Here is a 27,724-nt window from a genome sequence, read left to right as displayed (position 1 = left end):
GACAAAAGAACCCCCCTACATTCCAGCTGTCAGTCACTGGTTCCGAGTGACAGAGAGAGCACAGGACTCTACTTATATCCAACAGCAGCGAACTGTTAAAGGCATAAAAGCTTTGCAGGTCCCCGAAGATCCGACACCCAGTGCCCGCTACATAAGTTCATTCGAAGTCAAGAGGCAGATCAATGAGGTCACATATCAGCTTCAGCTTCCATCCAGGTACCATATTCATCTAACCCTTCATGTGTCACTGTTTATCATATCAACTTTGATAATAATAAGAAATGTTTACTGACCATTAAATCAGCATATTAGAATAATTTGTAAAAGCTTATTTAACAATGACAACTAGAGTTATTATGCTGAATAAACTTTGAATCTCAGCAATAAATTTGCCTGAAAAACTAAACTCACAAAATTTAAATGTTTTTATTCTTTGTTTTTAACCAGACTTGGTAAGCAAAATGCACATGGAAAAATCCTAATTAGCTTCTAAATTAAACAATTATATATATATATATATAAAACTAATAATAATGTTTTCAATTAAATAAAGGTGGTAAAAAAGTATTTTACAAATAAAATATTTCTAATGGGATTAATGTTAAGCTGGACCTGGTTTCAGACTCGCACACATGAGGCTGGAAACTGCACCATTGGAAGGAAAATCACATATTATGAAACACTTAACTCTTCTAATTGTTACTTTATTATAATAATTGCATTATATGAATGCATTAAACATACAGTTTTAACATACCATAACCTCCATCCACACAACTTTATGTGTACAGATCAAGAGGCATACTGCTCTCTACAAAATGTACTGAATTAGGGATTAACCTCTACTCCCCGTTGGTCATCAAAGTCTCTTTCGTGTCTGAAAAGCCATGAAGACATGGTTCTCCTTGTTCCATAGGATTTGAATCCCAATTTGGGATGTGGGGGAGAGGTTGAAATCAAAGACCCCTAAATGCATCCCAGACATCAGCATGAGTCCTCTAAGATAAGCTCCTCTGATTGATCTACTTGTATAGAGAACACAAAAACCCAGCCCTCCCTCTCATGCTCCCAAAACTACTGATTGGATGTTTAATGACCCGAGTGTGTTCTGTGGGTGTTTTAAAGGCATCTCAAGAGAGTAATATAGTGTGGGGGTAGGCATCCCAGGGCAGCTAAGCTATGGGTCCTTTTTTAGTGGCCTGAGGAGCAAACTGCCATCCCTTTCTTCCACCCTGAAGCCCATGTCTCTGAGCATTGTGTCGTCTGCCAAACCTTGTCTCCGAAGGCCTTGAATCAGCTTCTGATTTTCCAGGTTGTGCTCCAGGATGTTCCGGATGGCGAATACAGCCCATTGGCTTATGACTGGCAGGAAAATTAAGGAAAGTTTGGTAACACTTGGTTATTCTGGTTTCTTAATTGTCTGTAAATAAAACTTTGTAGCTATTTGGTTGTCTGTGTGTCCTGGTTGGTTTCAGCTGCAATATTTTGGTTCAGAGTAATAATTCAGGTCCCACCTTCAACATGAATCCATATTTTATAATACAATTTTTATGTTAATGCAATATTTTATGTTAATGCAATGCCTAAATATATGGCTTGTGACTGGCAGGGGTACTGAGGAAAGTTATGTAGCAATTCATTTTGATGGTTTTCTTAGTTGACTACTGTACATAAAACTTTGTAGCTGCACGTCAACTAGCCATAATTAGGGAATTTGTGGCTAATTGATGACTAACATTTTGTAATGTTTCCCCAACATACATTTCACACATTAGTGCCCATCAGGCATTAACATGTATTTTCTATGGTGGCCGAGAAACATCATGTATACTGTTTTGAGAAAACAACATGTATAACAACAACACATGCAAATACAGAAACGGGCTGATAGCTCCAACCACCAAATAGCACCAACAGAAATGTGTTGGAGAAAAAAAAGTGATGAAGCCTTCTGCTTCCTTTTAAGAGTCAGCGGTGTTGTCAGTGTTTTCTTTATTTCAATGTCCTGATAATATGTTTCCTTTGTGTTTGTATATTTTTTAGTTCTACTCTTGCTAACATGACATTACAATAATGCTTAATTTAAATTTCCAATACATTAGATTATTATAATATACAAACAAGGAATCGTACAACGAGGATGTTAAAATAATAAATAAATCTGACCTGTTAGATCTCAAGACAAAACTGCTGATTCTGAACAGAAAACAGCCGGGTTCATCACTTTTTATACATGTATTTATACTGTATATATGTACAGTTGAAGTCAGAATTATTAGCCCCCCCCCATTTATTTTTTTTCCCAATTTCTGATTATCAAAGAGAAGATTTTAACATAAACATAATAGTTTTAATAACTAATAACCGATTCATTTTATCTTTGCCATAATGACAGTAAATAATATGCGACTAGATATTTTTCAAGACACTTCTATACAGCTTAAAGTGACATTTAAAGGCTTAACTAGGTTAATTAGGTTAACTAGGCAGGTTAGGGTAATTAGGCAAGGTATTGTATAATGATGGTTTGTTCTGTAGACTATCGAAAAAAAATATAGCTTAAAGAGGTGAATAATTTTGACCTTAAAATGGTTTTTAAAAAATTTATAAAACAAGACTTTCTCCAGAAGAAAAAAATATTATCAGACATACTGTGAAAATGTCCTTGCTCTGTTAAACATAATTTAGAATATATTTAAAAAAGAAAAAAATCAGACGGGGGCTAATAATTCTGACTTCAACTGTATAATAATTTTTCATATTGTACATTAAAACGGCAATACCTAAATACCTGAAATGTTATAAATGACGGATTTAGTTTCTAGTGTTTCAGATTATTTAAAAAAAATTATTATTAGTTGTTATTTAAATTTGTGTGCTTTTTACATTTAACACTACTTATGCCGAGTTCAGACTGCATGATTTTAGCCCCAATTTTGACTCGCCGACAGGTTTTGAGAAATCACAGACAAATGCCTGAAATCACAGGCAAATCGCTGCTCGTTCACATGATTAACAATCACACAGTGTAAACTACCCAAGACGTATCTGAGAGAATCGCAGATGAGTCGCCAACCCGCAAGATATTTGGGATGCTAAATATCTGGAGCTGTCGGCAATTCAAATCATGCCGTGTGAAATGTGTTCTGATTGAAAATAACATCGGCGATTATCTACAGCCAATGAGAGAGCAGCATCTACTAGTATGAGTATCTGCAGGCCAGCGGGAGGTTGAGGGTGAAGTTAAAAACGCTTATTTTCGGTCAATTTAGACCCAAGAAATAAAGGAAAAACTAGTGTAAATTTTTCAGGAGCGCTCATGTGAAAAAAGAAAACAATTCCCATCAGGTGATCACATAAAGCACCTTTTATACCCCAGCTTCTTTCTCATTATGTAGTTAATAACAAAAGATATACTACATAACCACACTTTTTTTCCATGTCATTTCTTGCATGCGTTTGGTTGTGAGATGTAGTTTGTGTACCGAGACAAAGTTATCAGCAATTATCCTATTGTATTGTCATACAGTGTGAAACTCCCTGTTGCTGATCCATCCTGCAGTGTAAACACAGCACCGACAAAATGCTACCCCAGATAGTCATGCAGTGTGAAAACAGCTGTGACACAACTACTTTGAAAATCATGCAATCTGAAGTAGCGTTACACAATTTTTAGCAAATGCCAAAGATTTCTAGTGATACATTTTTCCATTCATTCTTTCAAAATAGTGTAGAATTTTTATCTCTTTATCCAATACCAACTAATTATTGGTATTGGTGTTAGTATTGGTATTGCAACATAGTGTCAAATATGCAATATTAAAATTGTAATCAATAGTAACAGACATGAAAGCAACAAGAAGTCAATTGAGCCTATGCAATTAAAAATGAGCCATATACAAACATCTCACTTCATACCAGAAGTGAATCTAGCATCCAGCTCCAGCAACCACACTAAACAGTACGCAAGGACAACAACTTACTGAAGCAGTCAGGAAGCAGCGTCCGGGAGCACACAAGCTCAGCTTAGAGGCTCATCCCCTGGTGAAAGAGCTGGCACTGTGCCCTGCTCTCTCTAATACAGACCGGCAGTCATCAACACACAATGAACATGCTTTTTTTCAACCGCAGTGCCAGCATCAGTCAAGGAGCCTTTGGAAACACAGCTGTAATGCATCAGATTGTCGTTTTATCAATGAACCGTTTCATATGGAACAGAGCTGGCAGGATGCAGGTCAACACTATTAAAGAGCCCATATTATACATGAAATAGGGTCATATTTAGGTTGTAAGGGTCTCCAACAACAGTCTAATATGCATGCAAGGTCAAAAAACACTTTGATGGTCTTATAATCTGCATTTAATTTTACCTAATTATCCCAGCGACTCCCATATGAATCGTTCAGCGATTCATTTGTTCCCAAACCCCTCCTCAGCGCGAAGCTAATCTGCGCTGATTGGACCGATGACAGCCTGCTGCGATTGGTCGACACGGACAAGGCTTCAGCGCGAGAGGCAGAGTGAAATGCCCAGCTGCTAATCTACAATATAAAAGTAGTCACAGTGCACACACACTTTATAGTGGATTTTGGCTGCCAGTGGGTGAATGTAAATACAGACGATGTACTAGAAAATACTGACGACTATTTTATCAAGCAAAAGTCCAAGAACTGGCGAGGTCACAGTCTTCTTGCTCTTTTCACACACACACACACACACACACACACACACACACACACACGCACACACAGGGCCTGCGCGTCCATAGAGGACCGGCTGAATAGAGAAGGCGCGGCGCTCAGTTATATCCACGAATACCCGTGCGTTACACACACGAGGAGACACACACACACACACACACACACACACACACACAGAGGGCCGGCGCATCCATAGAGGAGCGGCGCTCAGTTATATCCGCGAATACCCGTGCGTTACACACACGAGGAGACACAGACACACACACACACACACACACACACAGGGCCGGCGCGTCCATAGAGGAGCGGCGCTCAGTTATATCCGCGAATATCCGTGCGTTACACACACGAGGAGACACAGACACACACACACACACACACACAGGGCCGGCGCGTCCATAGAGGAGCGGCGCTCAGTTATATCCGCGAATACCCGTGCGTTACACACACGAGGAGACACAGACACACACACACAGGGCCGGCGCGTCCATAGAGGAGCGGCGCTCAGTTATATCCGCGAATACCCGTGCGTTACACACACGAGGAGACACAGACACACACACACAGGGCCGGCGCGTCCATAGAGGAGCGGCGCTCAGTTATATCCGCGAATACCCGTGCGTTACACACACGAGGAGACAATAATATTGAGCTGAAATATTTTGAAACTTGACCGTTGCATGTGTGTAAACAGCTGACGATCCGTAATCAAAGCGGCACGCGTCGCGTTTTCAACGTGGCTTTACACGCGATATGAGAAAATAAAGAGTTAACCTGATACAGCACACGCGGTTACAAGTAACAAAACACAACTAAAGACAGAATTTGCAAGATAGAGTAAACGAGGCAATAATTTTAATCGCACGTACTTACACTTGTGAAATGGGGGTAGAAACTGATCCATGATGCACTGATCCATGTTCTGACAGTCTATACTGATCCTTCCTTTAACAAACTGAAGAAGTCTTCTTTGAAAGCATATAGTTTTCAGAAGCACTCAAAACTGCTCAAGGCTGGGCTATATTGCTGATGTTTCATCTTTGATTAGACTGTCCATAATCTCCATCTGCACAGCGTGACTTCATTCGACCGGTGTCTGTGTGTGTCTCTGTGTGTGTGTGAGACTTGTGTTTCGTAGCTGCGTCATCGCGAAACACCTAATAACTCGTTATCAAGACGACTCGTTTGAAGCACTATGAGTCGACTCTTTTATAGATGAATCAACAGTTTTAAACACTGTACACTTACAGATTTAAGCCTTAGCTGGATATTTCACTTCACTTAGAGCTGTGTTACACACTACATGGAAGGGCATTTTCAAAAATCCATAATATGGGCTCTTTAAAACACAACATGTCATTTCATTTCAAGTGGTGTTTTTTCCACCCAGAATTGCAAATCAAGTTTTCCAGAAAGTGTTGCACGTCTATAAAATGGATTTCAGTCAACACCACAGTATTACTCATACATGCAATGTCTACATTTAGCTTCATAAACTATTATGACTAGATATTTTACGCATGAAGACTGATGAGTGAGGGTTATAAAATGATGGTGATTCAGCCTGATGGTTCCACTTCTCTACAGGAGACGATGCAAGGCGGAGGGACGTGAAGAAGTTCTGCAAAATTCTGGCTTTGTTTTAATAACATTGCAGCTCTGAACAAGCCACCAATCATTCAAACATCAAATAGTGTAGTACAACCTCCATTAGTGAAGGAATTTAAGGGGTTATTGCAACGCTATTCACACTTTAGATAGCAATTTGTTTGCATTTTTGTGGCGGTTGTTACTAAAACAGCAGTTGATCATTATCCTTGATAGCATTTAAAATGATTGATTTTAGTCTCCAGTCTTCACTTTTTTACTTTATTTTCCTGATATTGGAAGTTTAATTTTGCATGCTAATTTTCACAATTTATTAATTTAAATAGTACAATTTTTGATGTCATCATCTAACAATAGCTTCATCTTGAAAACCGTAGATTAATTACAGTTGTGTTAGGTCATTTTTAAACCTTGGTCAAATCACACAAATTTGTCACGATTTCGGCACGATTTCCTTGACGTACAGTGTTATGGGGATTTGTAAACGACAACTGGGCATCGTGACAAGATTCAATCGTTCCTTCTCGTGTAATGTGGCATAGTTCATCGACAACCGATACCATGCCTACGTCGTCACATGACACCATCGCAGAAAGTCTAGAATGCTTAATTTTTAAAAATTCTTTACGACGAGTTCCATCACGTAGGTGACACTGTGCAATAGGAGCACATGATTTAGAATTTATATCTCAGCTGGTGCTGCTGTTAATGCGTCGGTCAGGTAATCAAAAAATAGGCTGCATATTTACTTATGGTTGGGTCACAGGTGGATAAGATCAATCATTGGTTATGCAAACTTTAACTATATTTCTAAAATATTAAGATGTTTTAAGCAATTTAATCTGACAGAATAGCACAAATATGCAGACATCTTCATTCTCACAACGAGTTTCTGAGTTCTCTAATTCTTCCAACAGAGTCTGTTCTTCCGAGGTAATCTGGGAAAATGTTCAGTGCTGCGAATACATTGCAAAAGCTTTTCCTGCTTATTCAAATTTGTCATTATTATTGAAAATAGTTTAATATAGGCTTCTCTAAAACTGTAAATATTTTACTTTAGTTTTATTTAGGCTAGAATATTATTTATTTAACAAACCAACACAATCTCAAGGCATCTCCTGTTTTGGTGCATATAGCGGACTTGTTTTGAAGCGCATCACCTCAAATGTTATTCGTTATTCTTGTTTATAGATAACTGACCAACAAAAGAAACATTAAAATAAGGATAAAATTTATAGCAAACGAAATTCGTTTCAAAAAGATAATATGTCCAAGAAAAATATACGAATCATATTTTTGTTTGTGCCCCTCCAACTATACAGGTGGATGATTTGTTTTGCTCTGAGAAAATAAGGATTTAATGAATGCTTCACTGTGATTGTATGCAGTCATATATTTGCTAATTTTTTAATATGTCATTATTTTAAAGATTATGTCTTGAGCATCTGATTTTGTTTTCTTGTTGCTGCTTATGTGCTTTCATTTTCTTCATCGCACCTGCGACAAGTTCAGGCGAGTGTTTAATAAGAAACCCATGGCAGGAAAACATACATTTAGATTTCCAAAAAAATATCATAACCCTAATAATGTCGTGACGAATGCCCTTAAATAATGCAGTTATTAGTTGTCAGCAAGCATCAGTGTTTATTGAGATTGAAATAAGATTAAATTAAATACATTAAAATGAGATTAAAAATATTGTTATAGCAACGCTTTGTGACTGTTTTGGGAAATAACGCTCGTCATAGACGTCACGGAATGACTGATTGTGAAGAAACGTGAAGTCTGGCATGTTTTCTTGATAAAAATCACATAATCAGTCATAGTGACTTTTGTAACTGACAACAAAAATCGTGTGATCTGACCGGGGCTTTAATTGTACAATTAAGCATAGTTTATCATGCAGAATGTTAATACTGCAATCACAATTCTACTATGATTCTAACAGTATTTAAAAGAATTAATTTCAATTTCTAATATTTCAGGTTCTTCAGTTCTTTAGTAACTATTTACAAGCTAATTTTCCCTGTTTTTATTTGTATTTGAATTTTTTTTTTTTTTATGCTGCTTAATGTCTCTTAATGTGTAATATTTAACACATCCCAAAAATATTTATACTGTAACTAATGTTGCAATGCCTAAGTTCCTCAATAGTATGTCAAACACTATTTTTTTGTATTGCAGACCTTTGCTTTTCCATGTATTAATAAAAAGTAAAGTTGAATTTTAATCATGGCTATCACAAAGCAATGACAATTAGCTTATAGTTATTTTACCATTAATGTACCCTCAAAAAATTCCAATAGTAAACCCAAGTGTGATGTATAGTAACAGTGACCCCTAATACAAAGCTATTCACACTGTTTTTTTAAAGGCGGTTGTAAACTAAAGCAGAAAATGTTTATTATATAAAAGGATACAGGGATTGTTGCTGTCAATGCTGCAGTTGTCCAGAATGAGAGCTATACCATCCATTTCTCTAACCTATAGGAAATCAAAACAAAAAAAGAGGGAAAACTGCTTTTAACAGAGACATCATGAGCCAGACTGGTCAGAAAACAATTACTTTCCATGGAGGAAAGTCCATGCGGTTGAGTTCTGGTTTGGCGCAGTCATATAGGTTTGCGCTGGTTTTCGTCACATGCACTTTCTAACTACAGCGTACAATATTCTGAGTGCATATCGTAACCCAAGAGCTACAGTGGTTGCCATTTAACCACCTTGAATCATTAAAAAAAACCTGAGAAAGAAAGAGAAAACACAAGCCGTAGAGCCCTGACAATTTTCTGATGCTAATGACTAGCATGGAGTTTGATTGAGAAAGTAGTGTTAGCAATAAAAAGAAAGGGAAACCATATGCTTCGGCCACAGAATTAGTTTTGCTTGGCTATGCTCATATGTAGGAGATTATTGCAAAGGCAGCATTTGAAGGCATCGACAATCACAATGTTAAATTTGGCAAAACGGCCTCCACCTTCTTCTAGCAAACACTGGACAAACGTCCAAAATGGAGATTTTGTGGAATAAACTGATATTTAGGCCCAATCTTAATTCTACCTTCTAGCCCTTCCCCATGGTCCAGAAAAATCTACGTTCGAAGGGGTATCTAACCCTTCCCCTTAGCCCTAACACCTTCAAGCAAAAGAGAATTGGGACACCCAATTGGTGTCCCAATTCTCTTTAGCTTGAAGGCGTAGGGCTAAGGGGAAGGGTTAGATACCCCTTCGAATAGAGATTTTTCAGGACCACACTTGAAAACAAGGGGTAAGAAAATTTCCCAGAATACACCAGCCACAACGGCAGGATAGCTGCACCTGGAAGTCAGGAGATCCACAAATTATCTTTCTTACTTCCGCAGATTTTCAGCCCATCAAGTCTATTTATTCAGTTGTGTGTAAAGGTGTGTAAATTTATATATATTCAGTTTTTAAATTAATTTCGGTAATAGTACTAACTACTATGAAAACACTCATGATTTACTTACAGTACAGTTTGTAAAGTAATAAAATAATTTCTGTCTTTTAGTAGATATATTACTAAAGTAGTAGACTTGCTTTGTTTACCAAATAAATGGATCTGATAGGATTTGCATTGTCAACATTAAATAAAAGTTAAAAATGTATAATTTTTTAATTTAACATATTAAGTTTTTAGTTATGATACTCCCAAAATCATTCTACATAAATCCACAGATTTTTCACAATATTCTGCGCAGAAATAGCAAAAAATTCTGTCTGGCCCTATTCTTGAGAAATGTAATTTGAATATTAATAACTACTGTAGATATTTTCAACTTTCATTTTCAGATAATGTTATTATTAATATAATTAGATTGTTTTAAAATAAATTGTATTCATTTTTAAATTATGCAGTTTTAAATATGCACTGTACAGTAGTCATTATTTTCCTGTTAATTTACAAATTATAATTTTATTATTATATTAAATATTCTATGTGTCTGACATTGGCATTAGCAACAAATGCATCTATAGTGTTTTGGATGAAAAGTCAGTAAATTATTATTAAACTGACAATAATCAATAATTCACAAGTTTCCATAACAAATATGCTTGTAGGAGATTTACACAATACACATTTTGCTTAAATTACATATGCAATAAACTGTAAAAACATCAGTAGAAGTTTGGTTTTATTACCAATAGTCACTTTTAGTCATTATTTTTTACTCATCATTTATTAGAATGGGATTTTTCTTGTGTTTTGTGATTGTTATTTTATTAGCTTTTTAAAAAATCATATCTATATAGTTTTAATTCATTTTAATTTAATAATGAACACGAGAAACTTTCTTTGCAACTAGCTGAGAAAAAAAAAACAAGAAAATATTTTTTTAATTAAGTGTTAAAACATGTTAGTTTAATGAATTTTGTTTTAGTTACCTGTAATAATCGTTTGGCATGATAATAATAATAATAATAATTTCGTTTGGCAATGATTTTATAAACAATATTGACTTATTTTAACTTATATATGCACAAAAAAATTAATACAATGGGAGACCAATGAACTGCAAAAACCTGTTTGTTTGTACGGCACATTAGAAAGCATTGATAGGAACTCAATCATAATCTTTTTGAGCAGAAAGTTTTTGTGAAAGTGAGTCAGCAGGCTGGGGGAGACCTGCTTTTGTTGTTTGACCTCTGACCTCTCAATTGTATGCCTTGACCCTATTTAAGAAGGCCAGTAGCAGGTTCTCCTCTAAGCTGACTGATGGACGCAAACCTGAAAGGATAAAATCCGTCCATAGGCTGCTTACAAGGGGATTTATTAACAAGAAAAAACTGTGAGAAATGGAACAAAAAGTGGAAAAAAGATTTGGGGAAGAAATGAGATGATACATGCATGAAATTCAGCTTGGTTCTTGAGTCTTTATGAAGCGGCGTTAATCCCCTGATTAGTTTTCAAGAAGGGAGCTTCCACAAACAAAAAGCCCAGGCCTGAGAGAGGCTCTAAACCACAGTATTGTTAATGTGTTTACCACGACTGGGTTGATCAGTACATTACTGGATTTGCTGGCTGCAAACTCTGTGGCGTTAGCTTCATCGCTTACTGCCAACACATTCCTCCACATTCCTACCAGTCACAGAAATCACAGGAGGGGAAGTTTAAAAGATGATTTCCAAGATTTCTGCTAAATACTTCCTTCCCTTGGCAATAACGTTGACTATTTCAGGTTTTATTACCATCAATCAACTCTGTTTTATTGATGTATTTCAAGGAAGGTGCAGTCATTTTCATTGAACGTTTAGGATTAAGATTTTAATTTTGATTTCTTTAGTTTTAGGAGTTTAAATGCTCAAGACCTTATCTAATAAACAAAATAACCTATCTTTTTATATTTCTTGTTTAAGAATTGGTCTGTTTTACTTTACATAAGTACTGTGGTTTTAATGATTTTTTTTAAAATCTTTAAATAAATATAGGATCTAATCTTTACATATTTTGCACATATATTTGTACAAATTAGACACACATTTTTTTCATAAAATACAGGTGATGACCAGCTAGAAAAATGTATCTTAATATAATCTATTAATGTATCTTGTATCTAAAAATGACTGATGTATTGTTTATGTATATTTTCCATTTTGATACTGCAATCAATGCTTAATATACTGTGATCATTTTATTTTTCTATACGTTTTCTGCTTAGTAAAATAATCCCCATTTACTTTGATAAATTCAAGTTTGGCTATTTTCCTCTTATCAAAATAACATGTTCCTCATAATTGGATGGTTTGATTTAAAACATCATTAAAATGGAGAGCAAGCATTGTGCAAATATCCCCTCAAGAAATCATATTTGACTACTCTTGTATAAATGCATAACATATATTATTATGTGCAGTACCTTGTCTTGGTTGACAACATGTCCGTGACACAGGTTCCCAATCAGACGAATGAGATGGGCTTTGAAACTGAGGACCGGGTGGGTCTCGGCGCCCTCTGGCCTTGACAAAGTAAAATCATGTGCTGCAGTGAACACATTTCTACTGTTTTTGCCCAGCAAGTGAATCTCTTTCAGGAGATCTGTGAGAAGATACAAGGAGAATTTATAGTGAATTTAAAATGAATTGTAAAACAATTTAGAAATACCAGATTATTTTTAGAAATAATACAATCTGTACCATAGTCAGGCACTGACGCTGCGGTACTCATGAACGGATCATGCCCTCACTGCGAGAGCATGTCCGTGGCCACGTTGAGGTCATGGCTTGCACAGCTAAACTACATCTGTGCTTCCCCGCACTGCAGTGAGTTTGCAAGGGGACCTGAGGCTTACAACCGTCCTCCCGTCCGAACAGTCCCTATCCAGGATTTGGACAATACTGCCAGTGCTTCCTCCAGAATCACCTCTCTATTGCTCGATGACTGGTAAGCGGATGTCTCTTGCGGTATCGTAAGGTGAGCTCTCCATTTCTGATGATAGTCCAGATCAGCTTCCACCCTCTGGCAAAAGCTTGTGACAAAGCTTGCTTTCTTGACGCTCGGTAAATAGACAGCAACGCATCCATTAGACGGGCCACCCAGAGGTGAGAAGATCTGCTCTGTTTTCGCTGGAGGGCCGGAAGCCATCACTGCCCTTCAACAGCAACATCTCGCTGCTGGCCCCTGGGCCGGTGGCACCCAAATCCTCCTTAAAAAGAGCATTTTCCACCTCTTCTGGGTGTGCACTCTCAGGAGCTGCAGGCCAGGGATGCAGTGCCTTCCTGCCCGCAGCAGCGAACAATATCGCCAGCAGCCATGAGACCCCTGTGGGACCCCGGGTGTGACTCTGGCCTCTGTGCGGGGTCTAAGAAACAAGGCGAAGACCTCCGGTCACCCGCCTGCCCTTCCTTGAGATGCGATGCCTCAGATCCCCACAAGCTGCCCCACCACTGGTTAGTAGTCGTTCCGATGATGCCTCGTGCGGGCATCATCGCATGTGTCCGCTCCCAGGATTGATTCGCGTTCCCCTTCGAGATTGGCATGCTAGGCAAGCCCTAACGTAAGTTGCTAGGTATGGTTGGTGAGTACGACTTCCAAACTATTTTCCCTATTAAGGTAATTAGGGCCAGGGACGTTGGATATTTACGTTTCATCAAAGTGCGGGTTCAGCTCTTGTTCAGCTCTCAACATAAACTCGTACTGATTGTCTGGTTACGAATGTAACCCTCGTTCCCTGAAGGAGGGAACAGAAACGCCTATGTTCCCCTGCCACAGAAGCTGAAACCACGATTCCTGAATGCAGGCGGGTTCGGTTCTTTTTTTATACTCCTAATTGCGGAGCGGCTGCACCTGCGAGAGCTGCACTCGCTAATCTCACAGCCATTCTATTCGCCGTTTTATATAAGTTAGAGTGATTGGTGCTTCCAAGCGAAACCCTAGTTGATCAACTCAACATATATATCTCCGTTACCTCCTTCAGGGAGCGAGGGTTACATACACAACCAAGACGATCTGATTGTAAAGCTCTATAGGATTATGGTAATACACAATTAATATGCAACATATATGTAAATTACTTACTGACTCACTCTGCCTTTGGTACTTACCTTCAAGGTATTGCCTGGTCTCCACATTTCATGCTCTTCTCATCACTGTGTGTCCCTTTAGATTTACTTACCTGAAAAACAAACAACTCTCTCTTCCTCCTATGTGCCATGACAATCATTAAAAATTTGATGAAATTTTTTAAAATTCTTGCTGGTCTGGGTCCCGTTCCTGTCCACCTCACTTGTCTCTCATTTCTGTGCTTCCAAGACCACAATAGCGTTCTATCAGAGCAGTTTTCTTCTAAAAGATCAAAATGGTCAGTGCAAACCTTTTATTTAAAGATGCCATCACGGCTGTGCATTTCTGCCCTTATTGTGAGGGCACTTGGTGGCTTCCACTTGCTTCCACTTGGTGAGATGTGCCTCATCTCCCTTCCAAAGCGTGAAGGCTTTCTAATGTGCTCGCGTCCAGAACCTACACGACTGTGTTCTTGGCAGTGAAGGAGCAGTCCAGCGATATTAAGGAGGTTATCTATCGGCAGCACAAGATCTCCCCGCAAAAGACTTCCCCCAGCAGCATCTTCCACCACTCTGCAGTCAATTCTCACTCCATCGGGGTGGCTGCATTGAGCCTGCTTCGAAGGTGACATGCCCGTCTCTGGGCACCGCTAAGTCAAGAAAACTGGCCCAAGAGCCGGTGGTACCAAAATCCTCCATCAAGAGCAGTTTCCACCTCCTCTGGGTGTTAATTTTCAGGCACTGAAGGTCAGGGACAAGTTATCTTTCTGCCCGCAGCACAGAAGCACAGAGACAAATTGTCAGCGGGTATGAGGCCTATGGGACACCGGTTCCCAGGTGTCACTCTGCCCCCTGTGCATGGTCTGAGGCACAAGGCAAATGCCCCTGTGTACTCGGTTGCCTTTCCTTGAATACATCAGTGGTTGCTCCTTTATGTGCCAGCACATATTTATTTATTGTTTTTGTCTTATCGTATATTTCCTTATACCACCCCAGTTTACTTTATTGTTTGTCCTGCCTACTGCTGTCCCTGGTTGGCTATTTTACTTTTCACTGCTGCAAACAATCCTGTCACTGCTTCATCCTAATCGGTTCCTGCTCTACAACTCAGTACTGGTTTCAGTCAAACCCCTCATGCAAGCTCTCCTTTAAAATCTTTTCATTCTAGCAGTTTGAGCATCTTTCGGTTAGTTTTGTTTGCATTTGTGCTTTTTGCTTGGTATTCAGATAGATTTGATATCCCTGTTTGGTTAGTTTGCTGTTTTTATCCGTCTTTTTTAATTTACACTGTGTTGTTGTTCTTTGACTTTTGTTGCTGTCTGTTCATATCCTTGTGTTACCATCCTTTCCCTAAGTAGGTCATTTAACATACATCTCAACTGTAGAATTACAACTGTGTAGAGATACACTAGTTAAGAAGGTGAGCACCAACTCTTGTATTTTTGGTTATTGTTAGTGTAGATTAGGTAGAAGGTCATTGACTTTAAAGAGGCCTTTTAAAGAAACAGTTAGCGCTGGCCAGCCCGGCATGGTTGCTCATTCGGATGATCAAACTCGGCTACGCACTTCAGTTTAGCCAATGGCCTCCCAAGTACAGAGACATGCATTTCTCTGTGGTGAATCCTGCAGCCACCCTTGTCTTGCACAAAGAAATTGCAGTCTTACTGGCGAAGGATGCAATTGAGCCAGTCCCTCCACCCGTGGTGAAGTCCGAGTTCTACAGCCCATACTTCATCGTGCCCAAAAAGAGTGGTGGGTCGAGATCAATTCTGGATCTGCACGTCTTGAACCAATAGTCGTACAGGATACCATTCAGGATGCTCACGCATAAACACACGGATTGGTTTACAGCAATTGACCTGAAGGATGCGTATTTCCGTGTTTCAATACTTCCTCGACAACAGTTTGCATTCAATGGTCAAACATGGCAATAAAAAGTCCTATCGTTTGGGCTCTCTCTGTCTCAAGTCTTTAAGAAGGTCATGGAGGGTGCCCTACTGCCACTAGGGCAGGTTTGCCTCTTTAGCCAGTAGTCTGATGAGCTCCTCTCAGGCAGCCTTTTATAATCCTAACTGTGGAGTGGCTACAGCTGTAAGAGCTGCGCTCCCCAATTTCATATGCATTTCATTCATTTTTCTATAAATCAGACTGGTCCTTCTAAGTGAATCCCCAAGTTGATCGACTGGACATTTCCACTCCCTCCTTCGGGGAATGAGGGTTAAATACGTAACCAATACGTTATATGTGGCTTCATCATAATAGCAGATCAAGGATCAATATTTTGTGGAAGACAAAAATAATTAGGGAGCAGCAATGAATGTAGCACAAAGACAGACAACTACAATTTCTGAGGGTTACAGTAATCAAAAATGTACAGGAAATGGGGTCTCTCACAGGGCGTCACTAGTCTCTCTAACACTTTTCTGCAGTGACCTTGATCCTCTTTTGTTAGTCTCTTCCAAAGTTGTGGTTTATTAGCCATCAATTTGTCACCAATTATTTTCCAGAGATTTTCAATCAGGTTTAGATCAGAGCTCTGGCTTCCATCCACTATTTCAATATTTCAGATGCATAAAACATTTTTACTCATTTTGCTGTGTGATAGGCTAATTGTACTGAATGAAAATGCACCCTAGATAATTGTTTGATTAATGCAGAGAAGGAACTGCATATTGCCTGTAAAGCCTCTGCTAAATATTTAATTGCATTTACTTTGCCATGTTTATAAAAGCCCCAAACTCCTGCTGCAAAAACATCCACAAACCTTTGCCTCCATCTTTGATATCTGGACACACTTTGGGTTCAGTTTTCTCCTCATAACAATGTTTCCCATCAGACCCAAAATAAATAAAATCGCTTTCATCATTAAACAAACTTTAGACCAGTTTTACATCTACATTAAATTTGGGAAATTGTAAGTTGTTTTCTAATTCTGATTTCCACTGTACAAATGAGATGAGAAAAGGACAGAGAGAAAAGCATACTGGCATATCTCCCATGTTTAAGGTGTGACATCAGAGCTGGCCGGATGACAGGAGAGTCTGTAAAGAATGTAGATTATGTCTGTCGGCAGTGAGCTGTGACCTGTCAGCGGTGTCAGTTTCATACAGCGCCCCTCTGAAATGACTGCTTTGTGTTTTAAATGGGAAAGTGGGAAAAAGCTTATAGGGGTGTGTGGTAGATTATTCAGTTTAGTTAATCATCTGCAAGACGAACAGTATGAGGGATAGTGAGATCAGCAACATGTTTTCAAGACAAGAGACTTTTGAAGGAGTAAGTATGCAGTTGGACCAAAACAAATATTTCTATCTCCAATTCATGGAAAAATCTTGATAATTTCCAAAGGTTTCTGTGTATTCACATTAAGAATGCATTAAGATTTTTATCTCCAACAAAAGCAAAAAGCAGTGCTTCACATTTACCGACTGTGGCGCTCAGAAGGTCAGGGTGATCCTGTAGTGCCATAAACTCTTTTCGGTCAGAGGTCATCTCGCAAAGGATGTCTAAAAGCCAGATGACAACCAATGCTGCCTACAAATGCAAGACAAATAGCAGGCTTAGTGCAACTTCTAAAAAAACATACACTGCTGTTCAACAGTTAAGTAAGTAGTAAGTCTCTTACGCTCAACAAGGCTGCATTCATTTTATCAGCTATTTAGTACTGTAATATTTAATTGCAAATGTGATTTATTATGGTTATGATGACTGTAACCTTTCTTTTACTGATTTCAAACTTCTGAACGATAGTCAATACTATGCATATTACAAATGTACATGTTGTGGTATGTTAATTAATAAATGTAACATAGAAATCTACAGTAATGAATTTGTTAAAAATAAAATTAAATACACTATAGGAAGAAGATAAAACATGCTAAAAAAACACAAATAGCCATCCATTTACAGACAATAAATATCCATTAGAAACATATTCTGATAAAAAGATCCACAGTATTGCCTGTTATCTAATATGATCTCAATATCTATTAAATAACATTCAAAATTAATATTTTTTCTGTGAACTGGCCACAAATCCCACCTGATCACAACTTTATTGATAAACACTTTTGTTTACACAGAATTTTATAATGTAATCAAAATATTATTTAGAAAAATGAGCTACTAATAAAGCTAAATTAAATAAAATATTTACCAAAAATAGTTTAACAGTATTCAGATAGATTATATTTATCGTTTATATTAATATATATAGTCAATTAGAGAATGCTACTTTTATTCTGAAACGCTTGGGATATATAAACAAGAAAAGAAGCAACATGACATTTGCAGTTGAGTCTGACCTGGTCATCGGATGCTTCAGAGCTCAGACTGAGAACAGCTTTGCCGTGATCGGTGAAGCAAGAAGCCAGAAACTGAGCAGCACTCAGAGGCATCATACAGTCCTTCTGCTCTTCAACAACACCAAGCTGTGCTAATATCAGCTCCAGTAGTGTGAGCCTGTTAAGAACACAGTTACATACATAAAACAATCTACAAAGGGACTAAACTAAAAAAAAAAATGAATGAATGAATGAATGAAACAATCTACTTCGACACATTTGATGTGATGTATATAAGAAAAGAGTGACGAAGAATAGGAGTGATGCTCAAGCTCTGTTTTAATACTTAGCAGTGAGCTGTCTTGCTGTCTAAATAGGGAATTACCTTTTTAGGTAAGTAGAAACATCATAGGCTTAAACAGAATTATTTCATTTGAATACTTTCAATACATAATACAAGACTTAAAATGCACAAAAGTCTTTTTTTAACTAAGCCCATTATTTTTATCTTTAGGTATTTGATATTGGCCAAATGTTTTGAAGATCCTCCCAGTGCTTTCTGTGATTGCATTCTTCATAAAGGAGGATAATGTTTACTACAATGTTAAGATTAGTTATTTAAAGGGGCTATGTGTATGAATTTCATGTTTTATTGCCAATGTAAGTCATACATTCTTTGCTAACAGACTTTCATTTTGTTAGCAAGGCTATACAATTGTAAAATTTAATTAAAATAATTAAATTAGCTTCTGAGCACTTGCTCACTTTTCTTTTACTTATTCCCTGCTTTATCATAAAATGCCTGCTTTTGAGCACTGCAGGCCAAGCTAATAACAATTATGTAATATTAATTATATGGGTGTGCTGGTACAGATATCAGAGGTTGATTTGAATGTCTACATTGAGAAGTTGTGTGTGAGTGGTAGTTTTTTTTATTAATGTGACACTGCACAAAAATAGTCAAATTGATCACATCAAAATGAATGTTGTTTCAGATCATTTGCTTACCCAAGACTTTAACGATCCAATAAAATCAGCTTAGCCTTTAAAGGGCACTAAGGTTATCCCTTTTTCCAGATTTAATATAAGTCTTTTGTGTCCCTAGAATGTGTCTGTAAGGTTTCAGCTCAAAACAACCATCAGATTATTTATTATAGCTATAGTCTGAAGTTTCTGTATTATAACTGGTAAAAGCTTGTTGCTGTTTTTTTGTACTGGGCCTTTAAGGCTAGTCCTCCCTGCCCACCATTCCCACGTGCCTGTCATCATGCCTCAATCGCCACCCTCGGCTGCCTCAGGAAGCAGATCTCACGTTGCATTTGTGAGAAATACTACAGTAAGAACTTTACCAATGAGTGTTTAATGCATTTTTTTTGTGGAGTTGCAACCATGAGACACACACAATGTAGTTACAACGTTCACACACATATACATAGCGCAGACACACACACACGCACACACACGCACGCACGCACGCACACACAGCGCGTTTAGCTTTGCACTGTTTTTGCACACATATGTGACAGGATACAGGTTAATCTACACTGCTGTATGGATACCTGTTATGTTAACGCACAAAATAAACCTGATTAAACATCCACAAACCAGGATTGAATCGTCTTCCTTTATAATTGTTCTGACACGCGGCTGTGCTGATGAAGTAAATCTGAAGTAAATCGCTGTAATTCATTACACACGTGCACTGTTTTAAAACATTTTAAACTTGTAAAACTCACTCTTGATCACGTTTGATGATGATTGATGATCCTAGCGAACTGAACAGACCTTTTATTCTCGGTTGCTTTGCGCTCGTCCTGTCTTGTTGATATGATTATATGCGTTACTACGAAGACATGTTAATGCGCGCCTGTCAATCAATATTGGTGGGCGGGGGGACCGCACTCCTACATCAAGTTGCGGTCGGTCTGAAAACCGCTTCAATTGGTCCACCGTTTCATGTTGTTAAATTTGAAAAAAAGGACTGAGTGTGATTACATCAACCCAATATGACTGTCTATACACTATACCAACATATTTGTCTGTCAAAACAGCTCTAAAAGTAGATTTTTCACCATAGGTGCCCTTTAATATATGGACAACAATAGAGTTTGTTGTACTTTTTTCGTTAAAAAGCAACAAACTGTACCTAAATAATTAATGTCATTAAAACAAATTACATTTTGGTAGTTATCAACAGGGCTCGTTCTGGTTAATGAATATGTCAGTGAAAGTGTAAAAAATATTTTTAAAAATGCTGCCCTTGTGACACATTTTTGTCCTCTTTCAAGCTTTAACGCTTTATCAGACAAAGAACCATAAATGGTAATTTCATTGACATTGTCCTAAAAGTACAAAAGTCCTAAAACTACAATAGTCTTGTAATAATAGCCAGTATTTCAATGAGTGACAAATAAAGGGTTAAATTGATGCACAAATTTGAGTTTATACCTTTCTTCATTGCTCATCTCGGTGTACATCTTCCTAATGAGCCCTGTAGACTTGAGGAAATGCTGTGTGACAATAAAGACCCTGCAAAATAAGAAATATATGATTAAAAAAATTTAATTAAAATCAAACAAATTGTCTAAACAGTAGTTTCCATTGAAGATAACAATAATAATAACAAAGACATAGTTTTAAATACAATGTCCAAATCAAAAATACAATATCAAAAAAGACAAAAAGTCAAATTTAGAACAATATTGTTTTTATAAAAACCCACTGACAGCCAATCAGAATCCACCCAACTTGCTTGAACATTTAAAGGCTACTTCACCCAAAAAACAACATTTCCTCATCATTTACCCACACTTAAGCGGTTCAAAACTTTCATGAATTTCTGTTTAATACAAAAGAAGACATTCTGAAGAATAAAAAAACAACGACTGACTTCCACAAGGATACTGTAGGATCAAAAAAATGAAGAAAAAGTCTAAAGTTTTTTCTCAACATTCTTTGTTCAACATTAGAAAGTAACTCAAATAAGTGGTGGAAGATGTACACTCCACCATTTATAAGATAGGTTTATGAAAAAGCATCCTACAGCATAATCTGGCAAAAACACAACTACTCATCTACCCAGTACCTCCACACATTCAACATAATTTCTCTATCTATATATCTACTATCTATTTCTCGTCTAGTTAAACCCCGTCTAAATCAGTAAGGAATCTTGGAGTTATCTAAAATGACCAGCTGTCCTTCAAAGATGCAGGTTTGTACTTTTCAACATCAGAACGATCAGACCCTTCCTAACCAATCTTCTAGTCCAAGCTCTTGATATTTCAAGACTGGACTATTGCACTGCTCTTCTGGCTGGACTCCCATCTTGCACACTCAAACCTCTAGAAATGATCCAGAATGCTGCTGCTCGTCCTAGAGGGAGTCAGAGTAAGTGAGCGCCCCCTTGTGGTACCATCACAGAGAGGCTCTAAATCACTTTCCAAAACCTTTTCATTCAATGTTCCTCGCTGGTGGAATGACGTTCCCATTCCCACAAGGAGTGCTGATTCACTGATTTGACTCAAAAGACAATTGAAAACCCATACAAAAAACTCTCCCTCCTTTATCTAGCTTTTATTTCTCTGTTATATAGCAAGTTTCCTTGTAGAAGTACTACTTCTTATTTGTAAGTTTGTTTGTTATTTGTAAATGTTGCAAGCATATATCATTGAATGGGATTAGCATCTTGCTCAAAAAAAGTAATAAGTAGTAATAATTAAGTAATAATTTTCCTATTTTACTTGACTCTTCTGTAGTTACATTTTGTACTAAGACCGACAGACAATTAAAAGTTTGCTATTTTCTCGGTCGATATGGCTAGGATCTATACTCTCATTCCAGGTGTAATAAACAAGGAACTTTGATGCTGTACTAAAGCCACAGCAGGTACAATGATATTACGTTGATCTTAGTCTACCATGTAACTACAGAAGAGTCAAGCTTTAAATAAAAAAATTATCAAAACCTTTTGGTCATTTTTGAGCGAGATGCTAATGGTCTAATCCAATTCAATGATCTATGCTAAGCTAAGCTAAAAGTGCTTCTGCCAGACCCAAAGATTGACCGAATATATATATATATATAAAAATGGATAAAATTAACTGTTTAACTCTAAAGGGGGCGGTAAAATTGGCCTATTTTCAAAAAAAAAACTCTAGTGTTCCTTTAATGTGAAAAATGACAAAAAATACAAAGCATGCTTGAAATAAACAAAACATTATGGTGCATTGGTGTAGATGCTACTAGTGGTGTAGATGCTACTATAGTTATAATTCTTAGTGTGAACTTAAATTAATGTGCTTATTTAAATGTTTATTTAAATGAAAACAAATCAAAGCACAAAGCTTACGTCCAGTCGAGATCAGGCAAAGTCCTGCACAAGTCCATGATCTTGAGAGGCAGTTTAAGCCATTGTGTATCTTTAACAAACTGCTCCGTCTTGTGTTCATCCAGACAAGTGTGGATCACCATACACGCGTATGAAACAGATTTCTCATCGGGGAGCTGCAAAATATCCCTTGAATAAAAAAAAAAACATTTCACAAAACCACACCAATACAGAAATTTACATATCAGTGGAACAACACAAAGTGAAGAGCGAACAATTTTTTAAAATGACATCATAAGAAATGCACCAGCAGCCGTTTGACCATAAATTCACTCACCAAAAGATATGTGGGAAACCAAACTCCCAGATGTCATCTTTGCAGAGCTGGTTTCCTACAGCAATGTTACCAAGAAACTGAATCCCACATCGAAGCGCTGCCAAAGGAGAGAGCAGTACATTGATTTATCTGCCTCCGTCTCAAGAAGAAGATTTTTCAGATGGAGCTCAAATGATTACAACTCACCGTCATAAATGTCATTTGAACCTCTTGATGAAATCTTGATGAGATTGGATAAAATCTCAAAAGACCGCTTGATAGAGCCTAGATCTCTGTGAAGATAAAAATGTTTGTCTTCTGGTTTATAAAACCCACAGCCATATTCATATACAATAAGGATTATGATGTTACAAAAATTTGTTCATAAGACTAAGACAATACATCAAAACATTTGAGGATCTTAGATTAAAAAAACAAAACAAAACATATTTGTGTAAAATAATAATAATTAATTTATTCAATATAGCGCAAACAAAAAAAAAAACATTTTTTTATGATTATGAATTATTTCTAGACCTCTATTTTTTGGCATTGATTTTTTATTAGTATTCTTTAGGTTTATTTGACAGGGACAATGCACATATGCACATTAAAAATACAGAAATGAACAATGTGCAAGAATTAGCCAAATGGCTATTTTCCATCTGCATAAATGAATCAACAAAATATCTTTTAAAAATACATAATAAACACAAGAATCAAAATACATGCGAATGTGAAACTAACAGCATTTCTTGAGGTGAACACAATGTGTTATTTAACATTCAATTATTAATTTCTGTTTATCAAATACTTGAGACTTTCATAAAACAAAAAACCTTAAACAGAGTTTGTTTCATTGGTTTGTTTTTATTCATATGCATGTATCTTTTGCTTTTTTATTACTTACAAATTTTTTTTCAATAACTTTGAAGACTTTTTATTAGTCATTAATATCAGTTACCCCTGTACTCTGGTTGTTGCTAGACAGTTGCAACTGGAGGTTAACGAGAATAATTTACATAATTTATAAAATTTCCCATTTATTATATTTTATTAACGACTCCCCCCACCCCAACCATAAACCCAAAAAACACAGTAATATAAAAACAGTAGTTGTACCGAGTATTATTTGTTATTTATTAAATTACCAAATAAATTCCATTCTATTATCGTCTACCCCCACCCCAACCATAAACCCAAAAGACACAGTAATATAAAAACAGTAGTTGTACCGAGTATTATTAATGGTATTTATTAAATTACCAATAAATTGCATTCTTTTATCGTCTACCCCCACCCCAACCATAAACCCAAAAGACACAGTAATATAAAAACAGTAGTTGTACCGAGTATTATTAATGGTATTTATTAAATTACCAAATAAATTGCATTCTTTTATCGTTTACCCCCACCCCAACCATAAACCCAAAAGACACAGTATTATAAAAACAGTAGTTGTACCGAGTATTATTAATGGTATTTATTAAATTACCAAATAAATTGCATTCTTTTATCGTTTACCCCCACCCCAACCATAAACCCAAAAGACACAGTAATATAAAAACAGTAGTTGTACCGAGTATTATTTGTTATTTATTAAATTACCAAATAAATTCCATTCTATTATCGTCTACCCCCACCCCAACCATAAACCCAAAAAACACAGTAATATAAAAACAGTAGTTGTACCGAGTATTATTTATGGTATTTATTAAATTACCAAATAAATTGCATTCTTTTATCGTCTACCCCCACCCCAACCATAAACCCAAAAAACACAGTAATATAAAAACAGTAGTTGTACCGAGTATTATTTATGGTATTTATTAAATTACCAAATAAATTGCATTCTTTTATCGTTTACCCCCACCCCAACCATAAACCCAAAAGACACAACAATATAAAAACAGTAGTTGTACCGAGTATTATTTATGTTATTTATTAAATTACCCAATAAATTGCATTCTTTTATCGTCTAACCCCACCCCAACTGTCACATTACTGTATAAAGATTAATTATTGTTATACGGTGTTGCAAAAATGATGCTATATTGATGTGCGTATCCGCAGCTCTATCCTATCTAGACTTTGCCTTGCACTCTGTTGAGGTATTGAGAACTCTTCATGCTCTCTAAAATGTAGTTGTCATAGCAACCATATTTACATAAATTATATTTATTTACGACATATACAGCTTTTTGGTCATGAAAACAAATTATGGTAAATAATCTTGATTACAATATTGACCAATGCTTATGGTTATGATTCCAATTTTTGCCATAATCTCAAGAAGCCCTACTTTGCACATACAGTTTGTTTAAACATCATCTTAAATTAAGGAGGAAAACATTAGGTTTCACTCAATCTTGTGCTGCTGTCATTATCAATTAATTTACAAGTGATTCTATGTACATAGAAAAAATATTAAGTGTCTACTTGAATGTGTCAAAGATATATTTTGTGAAAATAAAATGTCAAAACTTTAAGGAAAAAAAGGGTGAAATAATGTTCACTGTCATTAACAGACGATTACTTAACAATGAAACTAAACATTTATTCTGCATAAAATCTCATTGTTTAAGAAGTGTCAAAGTATGAAGTTTTAAACGAACAACGAAATAGCATTTGAGAGATTCACTGTGAACATTAAAGGGATAGTTCACCCAAAACTGAAAATTCTGTCATCATTTACTCTCCAGCAATTCCATGCAAATGTCAACCTTGCCATGAAAAAAATTAAGTTGTCACCAAATTAGCGAAACCTTTTCTAGGTTTTTTGTGTAGGCTTGTATTTTACAGTACTGCAAAAATACTCTAAAAAATACTCTTTTCCTGCATTTCGTTGCCTTGTACTTGTACATGTGTGATGACAATAAATTGAATCTAATCTAATCTAATCTAAAATTGTTACATTTAATCTGGCCAACTTTCGGCATGTACGACCTTACTTGACTAAAGAAGCAGCAAAACTTTTTATGCACTCCATGATTTTTTCTCATATTACATATCATCTTTACTAGTTGGTCACACACACCAGTAAAACAGTTTTAAAATCAGTTGATTCACTTCATAAACAGACACTGAAAGTATTTGATCAGAAGACTATAAGGCATCATCATTGTAATATAACACAAAAACATTATTTATTGAGCTTTGATAACATGAAATATTTTGCTGATGCTTGTATGATTTTTTAAATTTTAAATGGATAAGCGCCACCTCCATTATGTGAGTTTGTGACACAGAAGAACAATGGTTGAGCAACAAGATCTATTACTAGAGGACACTGTGCTGTGCAATTTAGACGTACAAGTGTTGCACGGACAGTCTTCTCATTTAGAGCCAGTCATTTCTGGAACACACTTCCTATTGATTTAAGGGGTGTTACAAATTATTCACCATTTAAATACGTTAAAGAAATGGCTAAAAGCAAATCAAGTTTGTAATCATGTGTAATTCTTTTCTCTAGCTTTTTATGACATTTTTGTTTAGTCTTTTTGATGTATGTTATTGTATGTGTAATAACGTGTTTTTTGATTTTAGGTTGCCTTTTTAAAATCTGGCAGGGGGCAACAGATGAAAATTAGCCCTTGTGGCTAACTCTGGCTTATTTACAGTTTTACTGTTGATTAATGAGCATTGTCCCTGTTAAATAAAACCAATTTCAAAATATGAGAAGTCTCAGACCTTACCTCAGACTGCACTGGTTTTGAGTGCATTGAACGCAGGCATTTCTGTGTGCTCTGAAACACTCTGCTGTAAGTTTAAAGCACAGAGATGCTGCTGCTTCTTCCTGTGATTCTGTCTCATCTGTCAAACGTTGGACATCCACAGAAAGCCTTGACAGCACCGCAGACAGATTTCCAAAAACCTCCCTGTCAACACTGCCTCTGAAACACGACAATAATGACACCAGACAAAAGTTTTCAATAGGATGAACATTTTACAGCAGCTCGTGCATCCTGTCAGCTTCTCCACAAGCAATTATTGCATGTTTATTATTCAAACACAGATTTGTGGCTTGTTTAAGGGGCAAAGGGGATTATTCAGATATGATAAAGATAAAAGGGTAATACTTATGATAATTATAATGCATTGAAATCGACTACAGCACAAAATAACACACGTTTCTGTTCATTTTGTGAACTGGGAAGTGTTTGGTACCTGAACTGCTCATCTCGGAAAGCGCTCGTCAGGGTTTGTAAAGCTTCGAGATGCGTGTTTGTAAGTTTTTCACAGGTTATTTCACTAAGTGTGTTGTTTATGTTCTGCATGCTGTCACCGGAGACTGCCATCATCAACACGCGCGCGCGAGTAAATACAGACCTCAACTTCCGCCTACCGGCTACACTGGATTTCAAAATAAAAGCCCGTGTATTTAAAAATAAATGTGAATTTATTTATTTTATATTCGTGTATTTACAATAAATGTGTAAATGTGTTAAGTATATAAACAATTTAGGTCTATTAAATGTTTTTTTCACTGTTTTTTCATATCTATAGAAGGTAACGTTCAAATATAAATGTTTGCAACATTTTATTCTACTTTATGAATTGAGTGCTTAAAATTCTCCTCTGTAAAAACCTTTGAACCTAATATGTCAAAAGTGTTACAAATGTATGCAAATTAGCAAATTTTTAATGAAACAATGCTTTTTTTATTTTTTACAAAAAGTTTTTTTAAATACAAAAATTATTGAATTGTGTGAAAGACAACTTTAGGCTGAGGAATGTGACAAAAATGCTGAAGCAAAAATGTAAAAGCAGCACTTACTTTAAATCTTCACCATCAAGTATCCAGGCTAAAAATGTGAACTATTTTCTTAGTTTTTATAGGGTATTCAGATAATATTATCATATGCTTGAATCTATATATTGCTAGAATAAATAAACGATTACTAAAATACACATAAATAGCTTTAACAGAGAAGCATTACGGAAAAGTGAGAGAGATTTTAGTTTTTATTTTATTT

General features: G+C 36.5%; 1 protein-coding gene across 1 annotated transcript; it reads right to left on the bottom strand.

Annotated features, from left to right (window-relative positions):
* Positions 1–683: 683 nt before the first annotated feature.
* On the bottom strand, positions 684–27,082 carry atxn10 (ataxin 10). Its single transcript, XM_056455643.1, has 11 exons — positions 26,916–27,082; positions 26,444–26,641; positions 22,956–23,041; positions 22,770–22,866; positions 22,454–22,621; positions 20,551–20,631; positions 18,124–18,280; positions 17,245–17,353; positions 12,181–12,359; positions 8,729–8,792; positions 684–1,362 (listed from the first exon to the last, which is right to left on the bottom strand). Exons 1-11 carry the CDS (start codon positions 27,047–27,049, stop codon positions 1,178–1,180), a joined length of 1,458 nt encoding a protein of 485 aa, XP_056311618.1. The 5' UTR covers positions 27,050–27,082; the 3' UTR covers positions 684–1,177.
* Positions 27,083–27,724: the final 642 nt, after the last annotated feature.

The sequence above is a fragment of the Danio aesculapii genome, chromosome 4 (assembly GCF_903798145.1).
Source record: "Danio aesculapii chromosome 4, fDanAes4.1, whole genome shotgun sequence".
Taxonomy (NCBI): domain Eukaryota; kingdom Metazoa; phylum Chordata; class Actinopteri; order Cypriniformes; family Danionidae; genus Danio; species Danio aesculapii.
Note: the sequence above shows the minus strand (reverse complement) of the source record. Positions and strands in the feature narration are given on the sequence as shown.

Bases quoted from the DNA above. Each gene is read 5' to 3' on its own strand.
- atxn10 (XM_056455643.1), bottom strand. From the start codon at position 27,049: ATGATGGCAGTCTCCGGTGACAGCATGCAGAACATAAACAACACACTT. The intron at 17,354-18,123 runs GTCAGACTCAAC...TTGCATTTGTAG, and splicing joins CTGAAGCATCCGATGACCAG to GCAGCATTGGTTGTCATCTG. The intron at 12,360-17,244 runs GTAAATGTGAAG...ATCTTCTCACAG, and splicing joins CCTTCTGAGCGCCACAGTCG to ATCTCCTGAAAGAGATTCAC.